We start from the raw sequence: 17,446 nt of genomic DNA on the forward strand, positions 1-17,446 counted from the left end.
CCAGCCCTGCCCCTGGAGATACCTCTGGAAACAGGCAGGACAAAAGCATGAGGCAGGCAGGGAGCAAGGCCTCTCTGAGCTCCTGGTTGCTGTGGTGAATTTGCAAGAGGGGGAGAGCCAGGAGTCGTCCTGTGCTCAGGACACACACACCCTTGGGATTTTGTCATGCACACCTCTCCTGAGGGGGCTCCTCCACCAGTACTGGGATGAAAAGCAACTTGCCTGGGCAGGAGTTTCTGCTGCATCTGTCAGGCAGTTGTTGATGGGTTAAATGGTCACCAGCCAGGTCAAAAAGCAGAGGAAGCCATCAGCCTGCAGCAGCTGACATGGGCAGGTTGGGAATACCCAATCCCCACCATCCCATGGTCCTACAACCAGTGCATCACTGTGGGGAGCAGTGACCCAGGGACAGGACTCCAAAACTCACCACACAACACACAGTCACTCCTGTGACATGAGCCCAAGGGAGAGCCCCCACCTCAAGCCCTCCTGCTGACCCCACGAGGCTGGACAGGGCTCAGTGCAGCTCAGCAGCCGTGGTGTTACCATGGTGCCTGTGAGAGCACTCGCATGCTTCACCAGCTACATCCCTACTTTCTGCCTGTGAGGGCCTTTTTGTGTTCTTTTCCCCTTTCACATCAGTTCATTGCAGGTGACTGAGTCTCCTCCAGCCCACAAGCCCTCAAATACACACACAGAGAGGAGTTATCTTTCTGGGGCTGATGCAGTGATGCACGCTGGAGGCCGCTGCACCGGGCAGCCCATCACACCAGCACTGCCCGCACAAGGAAGGGGCTCAAGGGTGTCCCCCAGGAAGCCCCTGGTCCCTCACCTCAGCGCGAATTTCTTCCCTCCCTGGCTATTTTTGGACCTTGCTCACTGGGAGTGTGGATTGTGATGTGAAGATTGGGAGGGGTCTCGATGGCTGCATCCCCACAATGTGTGCAGCCGGGGAGAGGTAAGAGCATCCCATGGCCATGGAGTAAGGGAGAGAAAAGACAACCCATTGGCAACAGGGACCATTGCACAAGATGGTGTCAGGATGATGTCCTTCCCCTGCAAGCAGCTGTGGACATCAGCTCAGTGTCCTGCCTGGACACACAGGGGTTTGAGGGTGAGCCACGGGCAGGTGTGTGCTTGTGGAGTGGGACACCATCCTGGGACACATCACTAGCACGGAGGGAGGCAGACCACTCTGTGGCAGGAATCTCCACCTGGTCACCCCTATGTGTTGGCGTGTATGGATTTGCTGTTGGCAAAGCTTCAGTTTTAAAATGCATTAGCAGCTCGAGGTCACTTACAATAGAGGCTTTAATTAAAGCAGAGATCAATTTTTGTCAGTGCACGGGCAGAGCACAGTCTGTACTTTTCCTTCAGGAGCCACGTCCGCTCGCTCGTACAGAATGCGCCGCAGGGAGGGGGGAGCTCTGCAGAAAAAATGGAAGCACCAGAGTCAGTTTGCAATGCCGGGGACCAACAGCTGCTGGAAAAACAGCAGTATCCATGATTGTATCCGTGACTGCTGCACACCGACGCACGCAGACAGCCCACGGTGCAGGCAGGGCAGCGCAAAGGGGGTTGGTACATGGGTGTCTCCTGGGATCCTGCCTAAACAAGGAATTTAATTCACAGGCATCTTTGGTAAGCAGCACATTGGGTGGGTGGTTTATGTCACCGAGGCTGTGCGCAGCACGTCTGGGCACCTGAAGGCTTTGTTTTGCTTCTGGTCCTGAGAGTCAGGGGTTCCCCACTGCGACAGACTAATTCAAAATGCATTAGTGTTAATGGCAAGATCTCAGGAGTCATTGCTTCCCAGGGTCTCAATGGAAAAAGCAACCTGCACACTATTAATGGACACAACTCGTAGCACAGTGCCTTCCCTTTGCTTGATTCAGCCGCTCACAGAAGTTGTGCAAACCCAGATTCAGACTGGCAGAGTCCTCAAAATATCCCCGAGCCTAAAGACAGACTTGGCTCAATGAATTTAGTTTTTTATATCTCTTTTAGCAGGAGGTAGCAGCGGTGGGAGGGCGTTTGGCAGGGACTGGTCTCACCGGAGTGCAGGAGCCGGCCAAGGCACTGCGGGGTGGCAGCTGAGCTCTGGCTGTGTCCATCAGCATGCAGGGCTTCACACTGCTCGTCCTCACGGGACCGCAGAGCAGGGGCTGCATAAGAAACAGCAAAGGAGGCAAGGCTGAAAAAGATCTAGGGGTTTTATCTATGAGAAAGCACCAATAAACCTGCATGAACCTGTGCAGTCAGATGACAAAAAAGCGCTGCAGCTTATTGGGGAGCAGGGAAAATATTTGCTGCAAGGACAGGGAAGGGGCTGATTCCTGAGTCCATGTTCCTCCTCTGGCTGGAGCACAGCACTGCAGCTCCCGCTGGCTGAGCACGTCCTGCTGTCTTCTGCTCCTGTCCTCAGCTAACCCTGCCGGCAGCGCTGGCCCAAGTATCAGGCACCGCTGGGACATGCTCTTGACAACTTTTGGCTTTCCTGGGCATCCCACACCAGGCCTGCAGTTGATGCCTGGTCTCGTCATCACCCCCTGTCCCCAAAAATATGTTTAGGACATTTTGCAAGCAGTGAGGTGGTGCTGGCACTGTGCCTCCCATCCTGCCTTCCTGACACAGTACTGTGCCCATGGTACCCGCTCCCCTCAAGCAGAGCCCCTCCAGCCCCACACGCTGCCCTGCCAGCAGCGAGCCCAGGCCACAAGAGCAGCTCTCACCCTGTAGGAAGGGGCTGCCCGGCACTGGGTGAGGGTGGTAGTGGCCACAGCTCTTGCTCCATGAGTTGCCAGGAGCCCCAAGGCTGCCAAGGAGGGATGTTAAGGAGAAGGGGAGAGGGGAGCCACATTTACAGGCGTGCAAACAGGCAGGAGAAGGCCAGCCAGAGCTGCTGCCACAGCAGTGGATGGCAAGGACTGGGCAGGTGAACACTGCTTTTTGGATTGTCCTCCTCCCTTCTGCCTGCCAGAGCAGCTTCATCCAGAGCAGATGGTGCAGACTGGAACACAAGATGCTCTGGTAGCCTGGCATGCAAGAACACCATGTGTCCTTTTTCTTTCAAAATAAGCTAAACTCAGCAAGACAAGGTTTTTGGTCATGACGTGCCACCTTTGACTAATACTTCACTTAACTGCACCTCAAGGTGCAGTTCAATTCCCACAGTCATCTCTTCCCTCAGACACTTTCCTGCTTCTCAGTGCTTTAGGCTACCAGTGCCAGCTTTCAAGGTTTTTACACATCTGCTTTCTCCCAGGGATGCCAATCTGGCGCTGTGCAGAACAAGGGTGCCTGCACCTCCAGCATTTCCACATTGAAGTCCCCGCCTTGTGCCTTAGCTATGTTAAGCACTTCCTGCAAAGATAAAGCGAGCTTTCTATGCACCCCCCTCTCCAGCAGATTGCACCTATTTAGGAAGCTGTTTATTCTCAGCACACCTGTTCTGTAGAGAGAGATGGTGGCAGATGAGTTGACATCTTGGGTGGCAAGTGACACCATGATGTATTCCAAAATACTCAGTTTTTGGGGCAAAGATACGTGCTAGAAGTGACCAATTGTTCCAGTGAGTGGTACACCCACCACTCCAGCTTCAGGACCTGATGTCATGCCTCTGTGAAAATGGAATGAGCAGAGAGAAATGGGCAGAGACCAAATTACCCTCATTCCTTGCATAGCTCAATTCCTCACTTTTGATCCTAGACTGGTAGCCTCCAGGGATAAGAAAGTGCATTGTCAGAGCATCATTTCACATCCTGAATTTCTGCATTTATGAAAATTTTCCTGAGGGCTCAAGAGGTCTCTTTAGGTAACTAGAATCAAAATCCATAAGGGCCAAAATGATCTGCAAAGGGCTGTGGTGGAGGACTTGGGAAGGAATTCTGCTTGCCCAGACGTAGGCAGGGAAAAAAAAAGAATAATGAATTCATATGAGCAATTAATTTATTTTTCTAGAAACGTTCTCCTGCTTAAATTATAACCAAGCCCTGGCACTGCTGAGTGCTATGATTTAATACCCCCATAATTAAAGACTTTGTTGTCATCCCAAGTCCTCAGTGTGCAGAGAAAAATCAGCTCAAGAGCAGAAGAAATATTTTTTAAAAGTCAAAGGCTGATTAGCATGAATACTTGTGACAAGGCTTCCGGCACACAGCCCTCAAACCTCCTGTCAGCTATCATCCCATCCTGAGGGCAGAGTGTGGGTGCACTTTCCCAAGCCAACCCAGCCCAGCCTGCTCAGGTAGGTTGGGTCAGGCAAGGAATAGCAGGGTCCAAAACACCCACCTTGGCCTTTCCTGTGAAGGGCAAGATAAACCAAGAAACAATTCAGGAACACTTAGCACTCCATAAGGGATGAGGGATGCTTACCTAGGACACCCTAGAGGAGATGTTGGCACTGTCTAGCTACAGCAGGCTTTATGGTGCTCACATACCAGAGCATGAGGAGATCTTTAAAAAAATCCCCTATATGAAAGGCTGCACCATTCACACACCAATCTTTGAAACGTTCCTAAGCCTTTCTTTGGGAGTACTGCTTTGACAACAAGTGAAATTTATTTATTGTTTTATGATATTTACGATGCATAAATAGATCCTGCAGCCTCCTTACTATGCTTTGGCCATAAGAAATGAGTCATATAAATAATTTTAAAAGGAATTAATAGGGCCAGCAATCAATGCAATGACAACTCTAAAACTGAGGGTACAAAATTTCAGCGCTGTATTCCACCAAAAGCACTTCCATTGCTCCTGAACACTCATTCACCTTTCTTGGAGTGGTTGGCTACAGAGCTCCAAAATATCTTCAGTTTATGTAAAATGTCCATGTGAACAAAGTGAATTTACCATGTGACTGAAGCAAGTGTCAGTGGTAGATTGTTTTCAGATGTCAAGACAGACGACTGTAAACTTTAAAACCTCCCTCTTCTGCTTTATTGACATGTAAATTGTTCAAAAATGTTCTCACAATTCAATAATTACAAAGACTTAGACTTACATTAAAAAAGTAAAAACCAGAAAACCCCCAAAGCAGTAGTGTCCAGCTCTAACTGAGCCCCTTTATCAAGAATCTGAGAAAAAGAGCAAGTACTGTCGAACACTTAACGTAACAGGATTAAATGTTGACTAGAACACTCAGTTTAAACTAAAGATAAGTGCACGTCCTATACAGTGTTTCAGAAAAGAACATTAGCCATTGGTATATCATTAGCCCATTTAAACTGAATTTTAAATAAGTGACATCCAACTGTCATAAAATTGGCACAGAAGGCACACTAGTGTGACAATGACAAACTGGATATGCCAGCCACTGAATTAATTACAAGCTTTTAATGAAACATGGTCACAAATCTTTGAGTACTAAATGTATAATACATGGAAGCATGAGATTAAATATACACGCAAAACATCACCGCACGTGGGCCATTGCAAAATATACAGGAGTGTGTTGTGGCATTTTTCTACATGATCAATACTTGATTAATAATCATGGGGTCTTCATGCAGGTGAGGATACAATTAATGAGAAAAGCAGCACCCCCAGTTACACATCCTTCACGTTCCACTTTGGTAACCAATGAACAGACTGATGTTTTAGTGCGATACAGTCCCTTAGTCAAGCAGACTCCGAGGGCAATGTGTCCACGGGAAGGCTTGCTAGCTGAACAGCGTAGTGTGTCCTTACACCAAAAACCCAGGAGAAACAACTTCTCAGGAGGAGAAAGGCAGGAACTAGGAGTAAAATTTTTTTCACAGCAGTAATTACCAGTATTTTTAAAGCCCTGACTAACGACTGATTGATGAGGACTAAAAAGCGGGGAATGGGTAAAGAGGTAACTGGCAGTAGTCCTATGTACAAGACTAAAAAGTTGGTAGAAAGATAGAAAGACAGTTATGCAGCTGTATATGTAATGGCTAAATGAATTAAAAGGCCACAAAACTATAACCAACTTGTCTTTGACTTCCTGGTGATTCTACTGATGTTGGAAACAACCTACAGCTTCCTACCATTCTCCTTAAGATTTAGGAAAAAAAACAGTTACAGGAAAAAGGGAAAAGTGTATTCATCTGAGGATGTAACTAGACCTGCTCACATTTCCTATTTAGAAGTCCAAATTCTGTCTAAAAGGATATCCTGCTAATCAGACATTACATCATTCTATAGAAAAATAATATTCCTGATACTGTAGCAACATTATCAGTAACTCTCTCTATTTCTCTTTCACCATAAGAATAAGACTATTTACTGGTGGCCTTAAATGCTCCTATGCAATAAAACTGTGTCACAGCTGTGCAGAAAGGAATCAACCGTAACTGAGCAGTGAACAATTCTGCATAAAAAGCTCAATCGCTATTAGTTAAGAATTTTCTTCATTTCCATAGTTTGTATCTACAATCTGGATATATAATTATTCTTGTACAACACTAGAGAGTCTGTGTCAGTCTTGGCACTAGCATCTGAGACAGCTTTGCCCTGCTGTTGAACACCATGGAGTAGTGGATGACCGGAGCTGGAACGGTGAGAGTGGTGGCATTACGCGTCACAGGTCGACTGGTCCAGTCCATCTAGCGTAAGCTGATTCCTATGAGGAGAGTTGGGACTTGGGGGACCACTTGGATTTGAGCTGTTAGATGGAGTAGAGTGTTTGGTGGAGTCTGAATCAGGCTGTTAACGAGAAACATGAAAAAAATTATGTTTACCTGAAGTGAATTCTTTACACTCAAAAGCTTTCAAATGCACTTAAAAATGAGGGTGAGCAACACCTACGAAGCAGTGTGCATTAGATTAATTCCACAGTTGAACATTCAAGCAAGTACTTCCATTACCATCAAAAGTCTCTAGTGCAGTCCCAAAGGTGACCTTCTGATGCAACAGGAATTATGGTAAAGTATGTGGAAATTGCTACATGTCTGGCTCCTCTCTTTTAGCCATTGCAAAGCTTTCCTGATGGAATGCATCTGTCTGTTCACTGTTGTTCAGAATTTACCAGCCTGCAATTCTTAGGCAATTTTCATAGCCCAGGAGTAGGTCTATCTGCCCATATAAACATTTAAAAACTATGGTCAAATCATCTTCAGTTTGGTGAAGAGGAAAGAATAAGTGTATGAACTGTTCACAAAACAGCAACAAGCCTGTGAAGTGTCTGACAAATGAGTGAAGGCTGCCAAGATTCAGGCTGGAGATCTAGAAACAGAATATGCTTAGTGGGTATGTCCTACGTTAATATCTAATAAAGACTATTTCTAATAAAGTTATTTCCCCAGTGTTATATTAGTTGTTGGGTATTTGCCTTCACAGGCTGGTCTCACTTCAACAGAATGGCTGGCAAGCTTCCCACTATTTTGGTGTGTTAACAACTCTGAGCACTGCACACATTCACAGCTAATGAAATACTGCACAAAAAAACCTGGTACCATTGCAGCAAGTTATTTTCAAGAAAGGGAAATATATACTTAGCAAATAGATTGAAAGGTAGCATCCTTCAAGAATGCTGTTCAAAAGATTTTGCATTGCTTGAACAGTAATAAGATAATCTATAACAAGACTATCCTGACATGATCCAGTTCATAAAGCCAAAAGGCATGGGGGAAATAGTATAAAGCCAAAAGGTGTTATTAGAGCCTCTTTCCAGTTTCAAACTACTATTTTTTTAAATTTAAGAAGTCATAAGAAATTTTAAGAGCTACCAAAAAGAGAAAAGATGGTAAAAAACCCCTTTAGAATCTATCACTACCTGTGCCTACAAACAACAGTTACCATTACAGCATGGAATATAGTGGAGTTTGGGAAGGGTGTGGAGAATAACTAACATAGTCCATCATAACCACCTTTGAAAACCAAGACTGTTTCAAAAATACCTGTGTTTAGAGATCCCCACTTTCATGTGCTTCTAATGACTAACTGAAGGTGACAAAGGAAGTCAGACCACAGGTGTGATCAGAACTCTGGACTTGGCATGTGCTAAGGCATCCTGCAAAAGTCTGGCTTCACGAAAACATGCTTCAAAATTCAGAGCATTATATGGGCCCACAGTTGGGTACCAAAAAGCACTAAAAAAGATCTTTATCACGCACTTTGCTTCCCAAGAATAATTCCTTGCACAGACAGTGCTTCAGCAAAGCCTGGAGAACACATATGATAAATCATGGAAACAACAATCCTGTGTCTTCTCTATTTAGATCCATGAACACCAGTTTTGTAGAGCCAGGACATTTTAAGTTTGGTGACTGCTGGCACATACTCTTATTCTCGCTAAAAGCAGTTCTATGTATTATAAATATGATTCCTTCTCAAGTTATATGACAAAAAGTCTTCCTTAAGGCAGCACTGAAAATTACTTAACTAGTCATATTACTTTGCTATTCTATGCTAATATCCCAGAGAACATTTTTAGGAGCTTTGAGGACATTTCATCAATTAGTCAAATTTCTGTTGCCTATAAAGCTTAATTGAAGACATAATACTTCTTAAAATATCACCGTAAGAAGATCTTTTCACAGCTTTGCTTTTGTGCTGGCATATCTAACTTGCAAATATAAATTACAGGCTGGGAAAAACACTTGTGGAAAGAAAACATCTCCATAAATGTCTTTATGAAGTATTTCCTTGGGAATGTAATTTATTGGAAAAAGAGACCAATCTATGTCAACAGGATATCTTCAGTCTCCATTTAACAGAAGCTGTTTTACCTCTTTGTCAAACTCCTGGTCAGGGTCGGACATACTTCGGGAAGGCATGGCTGCTCCCACATCACTGCCACCTGCAGAGAGTGAAGGACAAAAGGCACTTTACACCTCTTGTTGACACCACAGATTACAGCTCAGAAGTGACCAGCTTGCTCCCAGTCTTACTTGACGAGGGCCATGAGATGTAGGTTTTGTTTCTCTGCTGCTGCTGCTGCCGTGACAGGTTAGCTGAAGATGGACAGGTTTTTTCATCCTGTGCAGGAGGTAGGACACTCTGCAGTTGAAATGAAACACCTTGTTAGCCAGCAACAAAAGCTATCCAATGAGAAGTTGTTACTCATGAAAACTTTACTGTGCTTTTGAAGCTATTACAACCCAGTGTTGGTAGAAAAACTGAACTTACTTGACCACATCCACATATTTTCAGTAACAGACACAAACCCTGAGAAAGACAGAGAAAGAACTAAGCCCCATAGCAGCCACTGGAACCTGTCAGCCAGCAATCCCTCTATGAAGGGGCAGGGACTGTACTTAGCAGTACTGCTTTCCTTCCTCCTCCTGCTAAAATGACAAATGCCTGACCCACATCTGGGCTATCTGAGAAAGACAAGAGAAATCCTGACTAACAGCTCAAAAACGGAGGGTACATACAGAACATAAAAAATGCACCTTCACATCTTCCTCTTGTGGATTTAACATTACAATAGCTCACAAAGTGCTGTATTGGTTAAATACAAAATAAAATTAATGCTACAAAGCACTGCAAATCGCATGCATTTTAGTTACCTCCACAGCATCAGTTTTTTTCCCCTTGTTATTGCTCTAAAATTGGTGAAGTGCCACAAGCATACCATATTCCAGTTCCTAACAGTTTGTAGCTACTCCTACCCTTGCTAGGGAAGCGGAGGAGGGACAGGAAGAGGAAGAAAGCAGAGGGGAGCCTTGCAGTGAGGAATGGTCACTCTGAAGAGAGATTTCAGCAGAGATAGGGCTCATGGGATAGACGTGCTCAAAGCCTGTTGGAGGTGATATCAAGAGCAGAATGTTGAGAGGATGAGGGGAAAGGAAATTCATTCTGTTATTTTAAGAAGACAAACAAGAAAACGGAAGGAGGAGAGACTGATTATTTACAAAACTACTAACAAGCTCCTAGCAGTGATAACTGTCTTTCAGTGTCTCATTCATAAGTCAGCTAACAGTATTTCCTTGCACAGGATTTAGAAGCATTGCACAGCAGGAAGGTTCACCTTTCTCAAAAGGATTTAAAGAAGAATTCAGTACAGACGTAATACTTGAGCCCATCCAGCTCATCTTCAGTTTTTGTAAGAACAAATGCACATATATATCCCTCCCTTATAAATGTATTTTACCAGTGGGAGGTCCATGAGGACCTGCATTCCATCTCCCGGTCCCATATGAGCCACGTGGTTGAAATTCGTTGGGTTAGAAATCATCTTTGACCTTAGCTCAGGGTCTCTAAGCATTTCCCTAAAAAAACCAGAGTGATTTTTACTATTAGCATTCCCAGTCTCTGCATGTCATCATGTATATTCAGTTATGTACCACAAATAAATTCTTACCGCCTTTGTTGTAACCGCTCTTCCTCAGGAACCTTAAATACGAATCTTCTTTTGCTCCTGGTTCGAAGCATTTGCTTCTTGCTGTTGTCAGACGTTTCTGGTACACTGAGGCCAGCTCCTGCTGTAACAGCACAAAGCAATTTCACATACAGAGGTACACACTGACCCAGACACATTCAGTGCCAATTTTATCTAGTGCAAAGGTAACATGGTGAAAATTACTGAGTCAGAATGAGTTTCTGACTTACCCCCTTACTCAGAACTCACCTGCAAACTTGTTCTTGAAATATATTAGCCTTGGAGGCTCACAGTTAAGGAGGTTCAGTGTGCCATCCATGTTTAATGGTCTGATCTGTTTTGAGGAAGGAGACAGAGAATTACCTCAAGTCTAGCATACACTGTGAAGAAACAACTCATTTGACAGTAACCCAATTAAGTTCAATAGTCAAAGAAAATTACTTACCCTTCGCAGGCCAATAGTCTGGACCCATTCCATAGTGTTAACATCAAACACATCAACACCATACTCGCTGTACACTGTTACATATGAAGAATTGCAACCTGTGTTGATTGAAAACAAACAGAAAACCCTAATATCATTTCAGTAGTTCAGAACTGACAAATATTTGAGCAGATTTCAGTAGTTACAAGTGTTCCACTACGTGCAAGATACATTTTAAAAAACATTTTCAAAGCCCCAGTTTCAAACAGATTTTTTTTTTGGTGAGAATAGATTTGCTAATGACAACTACCAGCATCATGGAAAGATTTAATTTTGACCCTCTCAGTATTTTTTAAAACTTCACACTGCCATTTCAATAAATTGCAAAATGGCATCTGAAGTTTTCAGATGCATACAAATTTGCTAGGTGGTAGGAACTAAGCAGCTAGCTTTGCTATGGATTACTTCATTTCAGAAGCAGCAAACCAACTATACATCTGCTGTGTGCAGAGGAGATGAGAGAGCCACCATCTGTGAGCTGGGTCATGAACTCATGATGCAGATCTGCTCTCAATTTCCTTTCTCTTTTGCTTACAATTTTCTAGCTTTAGATATTCATGTATGGGTTGCTTTCATCAAGCTGACAGAAATATGTCACAATGCTTAAAGCCTATAACTCATTTTCTCTTTTCAACTTTTTTTTTAAAAGCATAAAAGGCATCAGCAGACAAGTTTATTTTAGGTCAAACGAAAAGCAGAGATCTCTAGAGCTTTGTATCAACATGCTTCCGCTCATGTAAAGACTGTCTCCTGATGTAAAAAGCAGTTACTAGAAACTTAAGGGATTTAATAGAGAGAAGATGCTTCAATAAACAAAATGAAAATAACCCAGTAGGACACTAAACACATCACAGAATCTTCTTAGAAGAACTAAAGTACAGTTGTGGTGCTATTTTTTAAATTCATTCTAAGAATGCCTTGGACAGCTATCATAAAAATGTAACACAAAAGTGATTTATGGTCAAGCATTATTACATGTGGTCTTAGTTGGCTTGGATGTTCAAATCAAGAGGGAGAACTGAGCATCAGGCAGAAACCCCATCTGTAGCCAAGGCTGGTGCTCGGCAGTCAGAGCTGATGAACTTGACCAGATCTCAAGTGGCTCCCAGAGAGCCGTGTCAGTGCCTGCACTGGGCCTGCCCATGCTACAGCCTCGAGACCAGCTGGCTCTGAGGCTTTCCACGAGGCTGCACGGGAGCCAAGCAGCCCTAGCACACCCACACTGGCTCAGCACAGGACACCAGAACGAAGCTGGTGTAGGGCCAACCCCAGCAGGCCACCTGGGCTAACAGAGCTGTGCTAGTGCTCACCCTGCCTTCTCCCGGGGCAAGGGCACTGAATGCCCCAGACATAAATTCTCTGTTTTATCCCAAAACCTCTCTACAACATGGTACTTTAGCACAGCAGAATCACTTCCACTTTCTTGGTCTCTCCTATGAAGACTGGCTGAGAGAGTTGTTCTCAGCCTGGAGAAGACTCTGGGGAGATCTTACAGCACCTCACAGTACCTAAAGAAGCTACAAGGGAGCTGGAGAGGGAGTTTTTACAAGGGCACAAGAGTGACAGGACAAGGAGAAATGTCTTTAAATTGAGACTGGGTTTAGTCTAGGTATTAGGAAGAAATTCTTTATTGTGAGGGTGGTTAGGCACTGGAACAAGTTGCTCACAGAAGCTCTGGAAGAAGCTGCTCCATCCATGCTAGTGTTCAAGGTCAGGTTGGATGGAGCTTTGAGAAAATTGGTTTAGTAGAAGGTGTCCCTGCCCACGGCAGGAGAGTTGGAAGTAGGTGATCCTTAAGACCCCTTCCAACCCAAACCACTCTGTAATTTTACAGCCTCCTGATGGGATAGTTAAAAAAAGCCACCATCACTAGTAACAGACACTAGGACTGAGGAGGGAGGACAAGTCTAATGAAAAGGGAAGTAATTCAGTTTCCTTTGGCAGCAGAAAATGTTGCTCCTTCTACAAAAACAGCCCGAGGCCAGCACCACTCAGGACTGCACATACAAAAATGTTATAAAATACTTTACAGTAAGAACACTTCTAATAATAACAGACAAAACCATTAACTAGCAAGTCTAGTTTGCTGAAATGCAAAAAACTGTAAAGCTGATTAAGGAAAAGGAAACATTAGTTTTACGTAATGGTGTTTTAAAGTAAATTTGCCACTACATTGTTTCCTTGGGACTTTGCTTCAGACTTACGTACAAAACTAGGTCAGAGTAAAGCAAGCAAACAATTTCAGTTCAAGTCAAATAAAATTAAACAAATTCCTATTAGTGCCTGGCCTGATCAAACCAACATGCACTTAACTCCCTGCTGTATGACTTAAACAAAAAGCTATTTCTTGCCTTCAATCATTCAAAAAATTTTAATTGCTATTTGAGCTTCAAATACCAGATTTATCACCAACTGCCTTTGACTACTGAATACTGAAAAACGCTCTGCATGTACCTCTGTTCTACCAAGCTGATAACCAATGCTCCTGAAACAAGGAGAATGGTTCAAATACTACCCTCCATTTATATTTTTTGGATATTGCCCCCTAAAATTAAAACCAAAAGGAGAAAAAATGCTACCATTTCTGCCAAATTTTTTCTCTCTTATTATCTTTATGAACCTTTAGACTTGCAGTTACATTTCTTCTTCAATTTTCTACTGTACTTTGAGTACAGAACACAGAAGACACCCTACAGGCAACTGGACATTTATATTCTCTAAGTGATCAAAAATCTTTATAGAATTTCACAGACAGGTCAGTCCTTGCACTGTCCTGCATCCAGGACTACTCTCTGTAGAAATTATTTTGCATTCCACTATTTATTCTTCTGTGTCCTGTAATAAGACAGAGCATTTCTTGCAGCATCCAGGATCTCCAAGTCCACAACTACCACCAGGAAGAACATGTGTCTGTTAACTCATCAAAACTTACACTCGATATTCAAAGACAAACCAAAGCAAAATTGAATACAATGCTGAGTATTTTTAGACAAGTAAAGCAGCAACAGGGATATGGCAACAGAAAAACATATACATACTACAGGCAACAGGAGTTGCAGGCCACATTAGTTCCTGCATGCGTGACCTTCGACCTTGCGAATCGACGTAAACTCCCATATGGCTGAAGCAAAGCAGGTATTCCTCATTACTGAGCTCCACAGCACAAAGGGCATCAAAAGACTGCTGTGAGAGGAAGATAAGCGAGGGGTCATTAGGATTTACCAGGTTTATAGATTGTCCATCTCCCTGGATGGTCAACAGAGAGAACCCAGACTGGTAGCCAACACAGAGCTTGTCCTTGAACACTGTCATCCACTGTACAATTCCTGGAGCCTGAATTTCACTGAATTTTTTGTGGAAAGGTTTAGTTCTGTGAATTTCATAGCAAAAAACCTGTCGTTTGACAGCCACAAACAAACAAGTAGAAGAACTCTTCTTTAGTGTTCCAGTTGTAATCAATTGGCAGCCTTTAGTTTCTGCAAGCTTAATGTCAAAGTTCCCTTCTGACCCATCCAGAGAGGCCCATGGGTAAAGGTGGACGTGATGGTTCCGACCACAGATGAGGATGATAATTTTCTCTTTGGGAGCAAGCTCTATCTGGTACACCTTCTTGCAGTCAGCAGCTCGGACTATCACTGCAAAGGAAACAAGAACTGCCATAAGTTAAACAGGAGAGCCACCAGGCCTGGAAACACTGCAATGCTACACAGTCATGCCTGAAAATTAATCTAAACACAGACATGTACCAGGTGAGGAAGAGCACTTATTGCACGTTTGATTCTCTGTTATTAATTCTCAGAGCAAACAGTGAAACAAAGCCTTCCTGTAACCCTCTCTATTCATAAAAAATATCTCAACAACACTTTGTGGGAAAACATTGCTTAACATGCAGGATAAATGGAGAAAAATTTTTTATATAGTTTTATCTGTACAGTGCAAGATGCTGCATCTTCAGAAATGGGTCCCACCTTCACGAAAACATCAGCATCTTCAGTAAATTTTGGAGGAAGACCAAATTAGCAGAATATAAAGACAAGAAATATGAAGTATTTAATCCTGATAAGTGAGGATACAAAATGCTGTACTGCTGGCAGATCTCTCAGCCAGACACAAAAGCAGTCCAGTAAGTGAGTGTAAAGCACATATATGGAAAGGCAAAAAAATGCTGTGTGTGATGGGGAAAGGATATGAAGGAATGGGCTTAGGCTGAAGGAAGAGAGGTTTGGGACAGGCACCAGGAAAACCCTTCTCAGAGCAAGGACTAGTCAGGCTACCCATGGGGAGTTTTGCTGTTTGATGCATTTTTTTTAAAGCAGGGTTAGAGGCAGCTAAGGGTGGGGGGTTAGGTGCAATGTGTGCTCTTTGGTGATCTTGTCTACACAAGAATTTTCAGGAAAGCAGTGAGTATTTCGTGGGGTACAAACAGAAGAGCAATTCTAAACTTGGGAAGTTAATAAGCATAAAGCAATTAAATTAAATTGTAACTTTAATTTTTCTGCTAGCTGAATGCATTAAAAATATTTGTGAATCGTAGGTTAAAAAAAAAGAGAATTAGTAATTTGAAATTCTCTGCCTTTTTTCAGTAACAGTTGAGTGATGTAGCCAAGTAAACAAATTCTGTAAACTTGGTAATAAGACTTTAGCTGTTTAAATCACAAAGTGCTGTTGTGGTATCCCCCCACTCGCATAAATAGATGAAATGTCTTAAGAAATGTTCTATGAAATAACCAGCTTTGCCACAGAGAAATGGTTTTCTTCCTAGCTCCAACTCCAGCTTATTTGTCAAGAATTAAGCAATACTCTAACCAAAGACCTTTGCTATAAACAGCTGGCAGTTAATTAACACTAAAAATTACAACTGCCATAAAATGAAAAACAGATCATGATTTATAAAAATGCTATTAACACACAGAACTGGCCATAGAAAACTCCCGCTAAACATGTCAACTTAAAACCAAAATTGATAATTAATTTTCACATTTACATATGACATGGTGATGCAGATAATTGTTCCTTTATGAAATGACCTTTCAAATTAAATTTACAACTTTCTTTCATGCAAGGAACTGTACTGGAATCCCTGGAATTATTTACACCTCAAGTTATGTTTATATCTAACTAATCAAAGAATCGTGACCACTGGAAGTTAACTCAAAGGAATGGCATTCATTACTGCTAAAAAGAATTTCAAGTATCTGCTGTATCCATGTATAAAGCAATTTCTCCTGGAACTGGGCAATGTCTTATTCTAAACAAGAAGAAGCAATAACATTTTTCTTTTGACCCAAAACCACATCCCTGACGTCATTTAATTTTGAAAGTTAAGTCTTTAAAAGCCTATATTCACTGCTTTATTTTACACTGAAATGCAAGCTTTAGCATGAGTAAAATCCAACTTTCTAATAGCCACAAACTAAATTACACAGAAGGAGGAATCAAGGAAATCATTGACAAGACTAGCACTCAGGAATCTCTGACCCAGGAGATAAGGGCAAAGGAATGGTGGAAAGAAAACCATCCATTGGTGAACCAGACTTGTTCTCTGCTTTTCCATGTTTAAAACTGCATTTTGTATGGATTGACCCTGACTGATCCCCATGCTCGTGTCCTGGCCTCCATGCTTTCCCTACCATACCAAGGCAAGTCTCCCATTGTTATTTGTGTTTGTCCTCAGTATATCCAAATAAAGAGGAAAATGCTTCCCCTATTCCCTGTGATGCCTAATAACTCAACAGTAGAGGGATATGCCTGTGCTGCCCAGTGACTACACAGCATATGCTTTGCTGTGGTGCCCAAAGTAGGCTCTGTGTGAATTTCAGAAATGGACACAGTTAAGACTTCAGGAATAACAGACAATACTGATCCCATTTTCCCTAGGCAGAGGGCAAAAGTACATTAAGAACAGGAAGGAAAAAGCAGGTATAGGAGGAAGCACAGAGTCAAGGAATTAGATAATGGGAAGGAGCAACCAATCACTTGCTTTGGACATCATCAGTCTGAAAGAGAATGTGAGTGGTTGTCAACTTTCTGGAAGAAACAGACAATGAGACATGGAGGCTTTAAAAGAAAGTCTACAAACTGTTGTGTGCTGTGCATGCTCTGTGTGCTGAAGCATTTTGCTACCTGCTGTGGGAATACAGCTAAAGTGAGAATGTGTCAGAATATGCCCAGTAACTCATCCCTTTAATTTCTGCCAGTCAACTGAATGTAACGATAATGACCAAATTAGTGCTTATATCTCACATGCCCTTTTCTTTCTCATCAATTAACTGAGTGCTTAATACTTACTATACATGTGCAACCTATATTACAGCAGCACTAAAAGTTATGGAGCTCATAATTCTGTATGTAATTGCTGCATGCATTATGGCCTAACTTACCATCGCGGGTCACCTCTATCACATACAGCCCTTCTTCTGAACCAATTGCTATTCTATCTCGATCTAAACCAAGAGGGAAAAAAAGGTCATTAATTCAGATACACTTAGTCTCATCTTTAAAACAGGCTGTTTGCTTTGAACAGCTGAAAAAAATTCTGCATAAACTGATTTTCACCAGCATATCAATTTTGCTTAAGTTCACACAGCCTGTCAAAAGCATGCTATATACCATATTGCTAGAACAACCTGCTGAACAACTCAGCAGTATTATTTACTCCAAGTGGATGAAGAAAC

General features: G+C 42.8%; 1 protein-coding gene across 12 annotated transcripts in view; it reads right to left on the bottom strand.

The window, feature by feature from the left end:
* Positions 1-4,912: 4,912 nt before the first annotated feature.
* CDC42BPB (CDC42 binding protein kinase beta) overlaps positions 4,913-17,446 on the bottom strand; it is a 92,814-nt gene continuing 80,280 nt past the window's right edge. For 4 of the 12 annotated variants that reach the window (XM_069018336.1, XM_069018334.1, XM_069018328.1 and 1 more), the window contains 10 exons: positions 17,153-17,215; positions 13,811-14,407; positions 10,734-10,831; positions 10,538-10,622; positions 10,271-10,391; positions 10,061-10,178; positions 9,094-9,132; positions 8,856-8,964; positions 8,694-8,764; positions 4,913-6,669 (listed from right to left, as the gene is read on the bottom strand). In XM_069018336.1, coding sequence (XP_068874437.1) covers positions 6,538-6,669; positions 8,694-8,764; positions 8,856-8,964; positions 9,094-9,132; positions 10,061-10,178; positions 10,271-10,391; positions 10,538-10,622; positions 10,734-10,831; positions 13,811-14,407; positions 17,153-17,215 — 1,433 coding nt within the window. In that variant the 3' untranslated portion in view covers positions 4,913-6,537. Of the gene's footprint in view, positions 6,670-8,693; positions 8,765-8,855; positions 8,965-9,093; positions 9,133-10,060; positions 10,179-10,270; positions 10,392-10,537; positions 10,623-10,733; positions 10,832-13,810; positions 14,408-17,152; positions 17,216-17,446 lie in introns of those variants that run through there. The other 8 variants (XM_069018335.1, XM_069018333.1, XM_069018331.1 and 5 more) reach the window with 4 other exon arrangements.

The sequence above is a fragment of the Aphelocoma coerulescens genome, chromosome 5, assembly GCF_041296385.1.
Source record: "Aphelocoma coerulescens isolate FSJ_1873_10779 chromosome 5, UR_Acoe_1.0, whole genome shotgun sequence".
Classification (NCBI taxonomy): domain Eukaryota; kingdom Metazoa; phylum Chordata; class Aves; order Passeriformes; family Corvidae; genus Aphelocoma; species Aphelocoma coerulescens.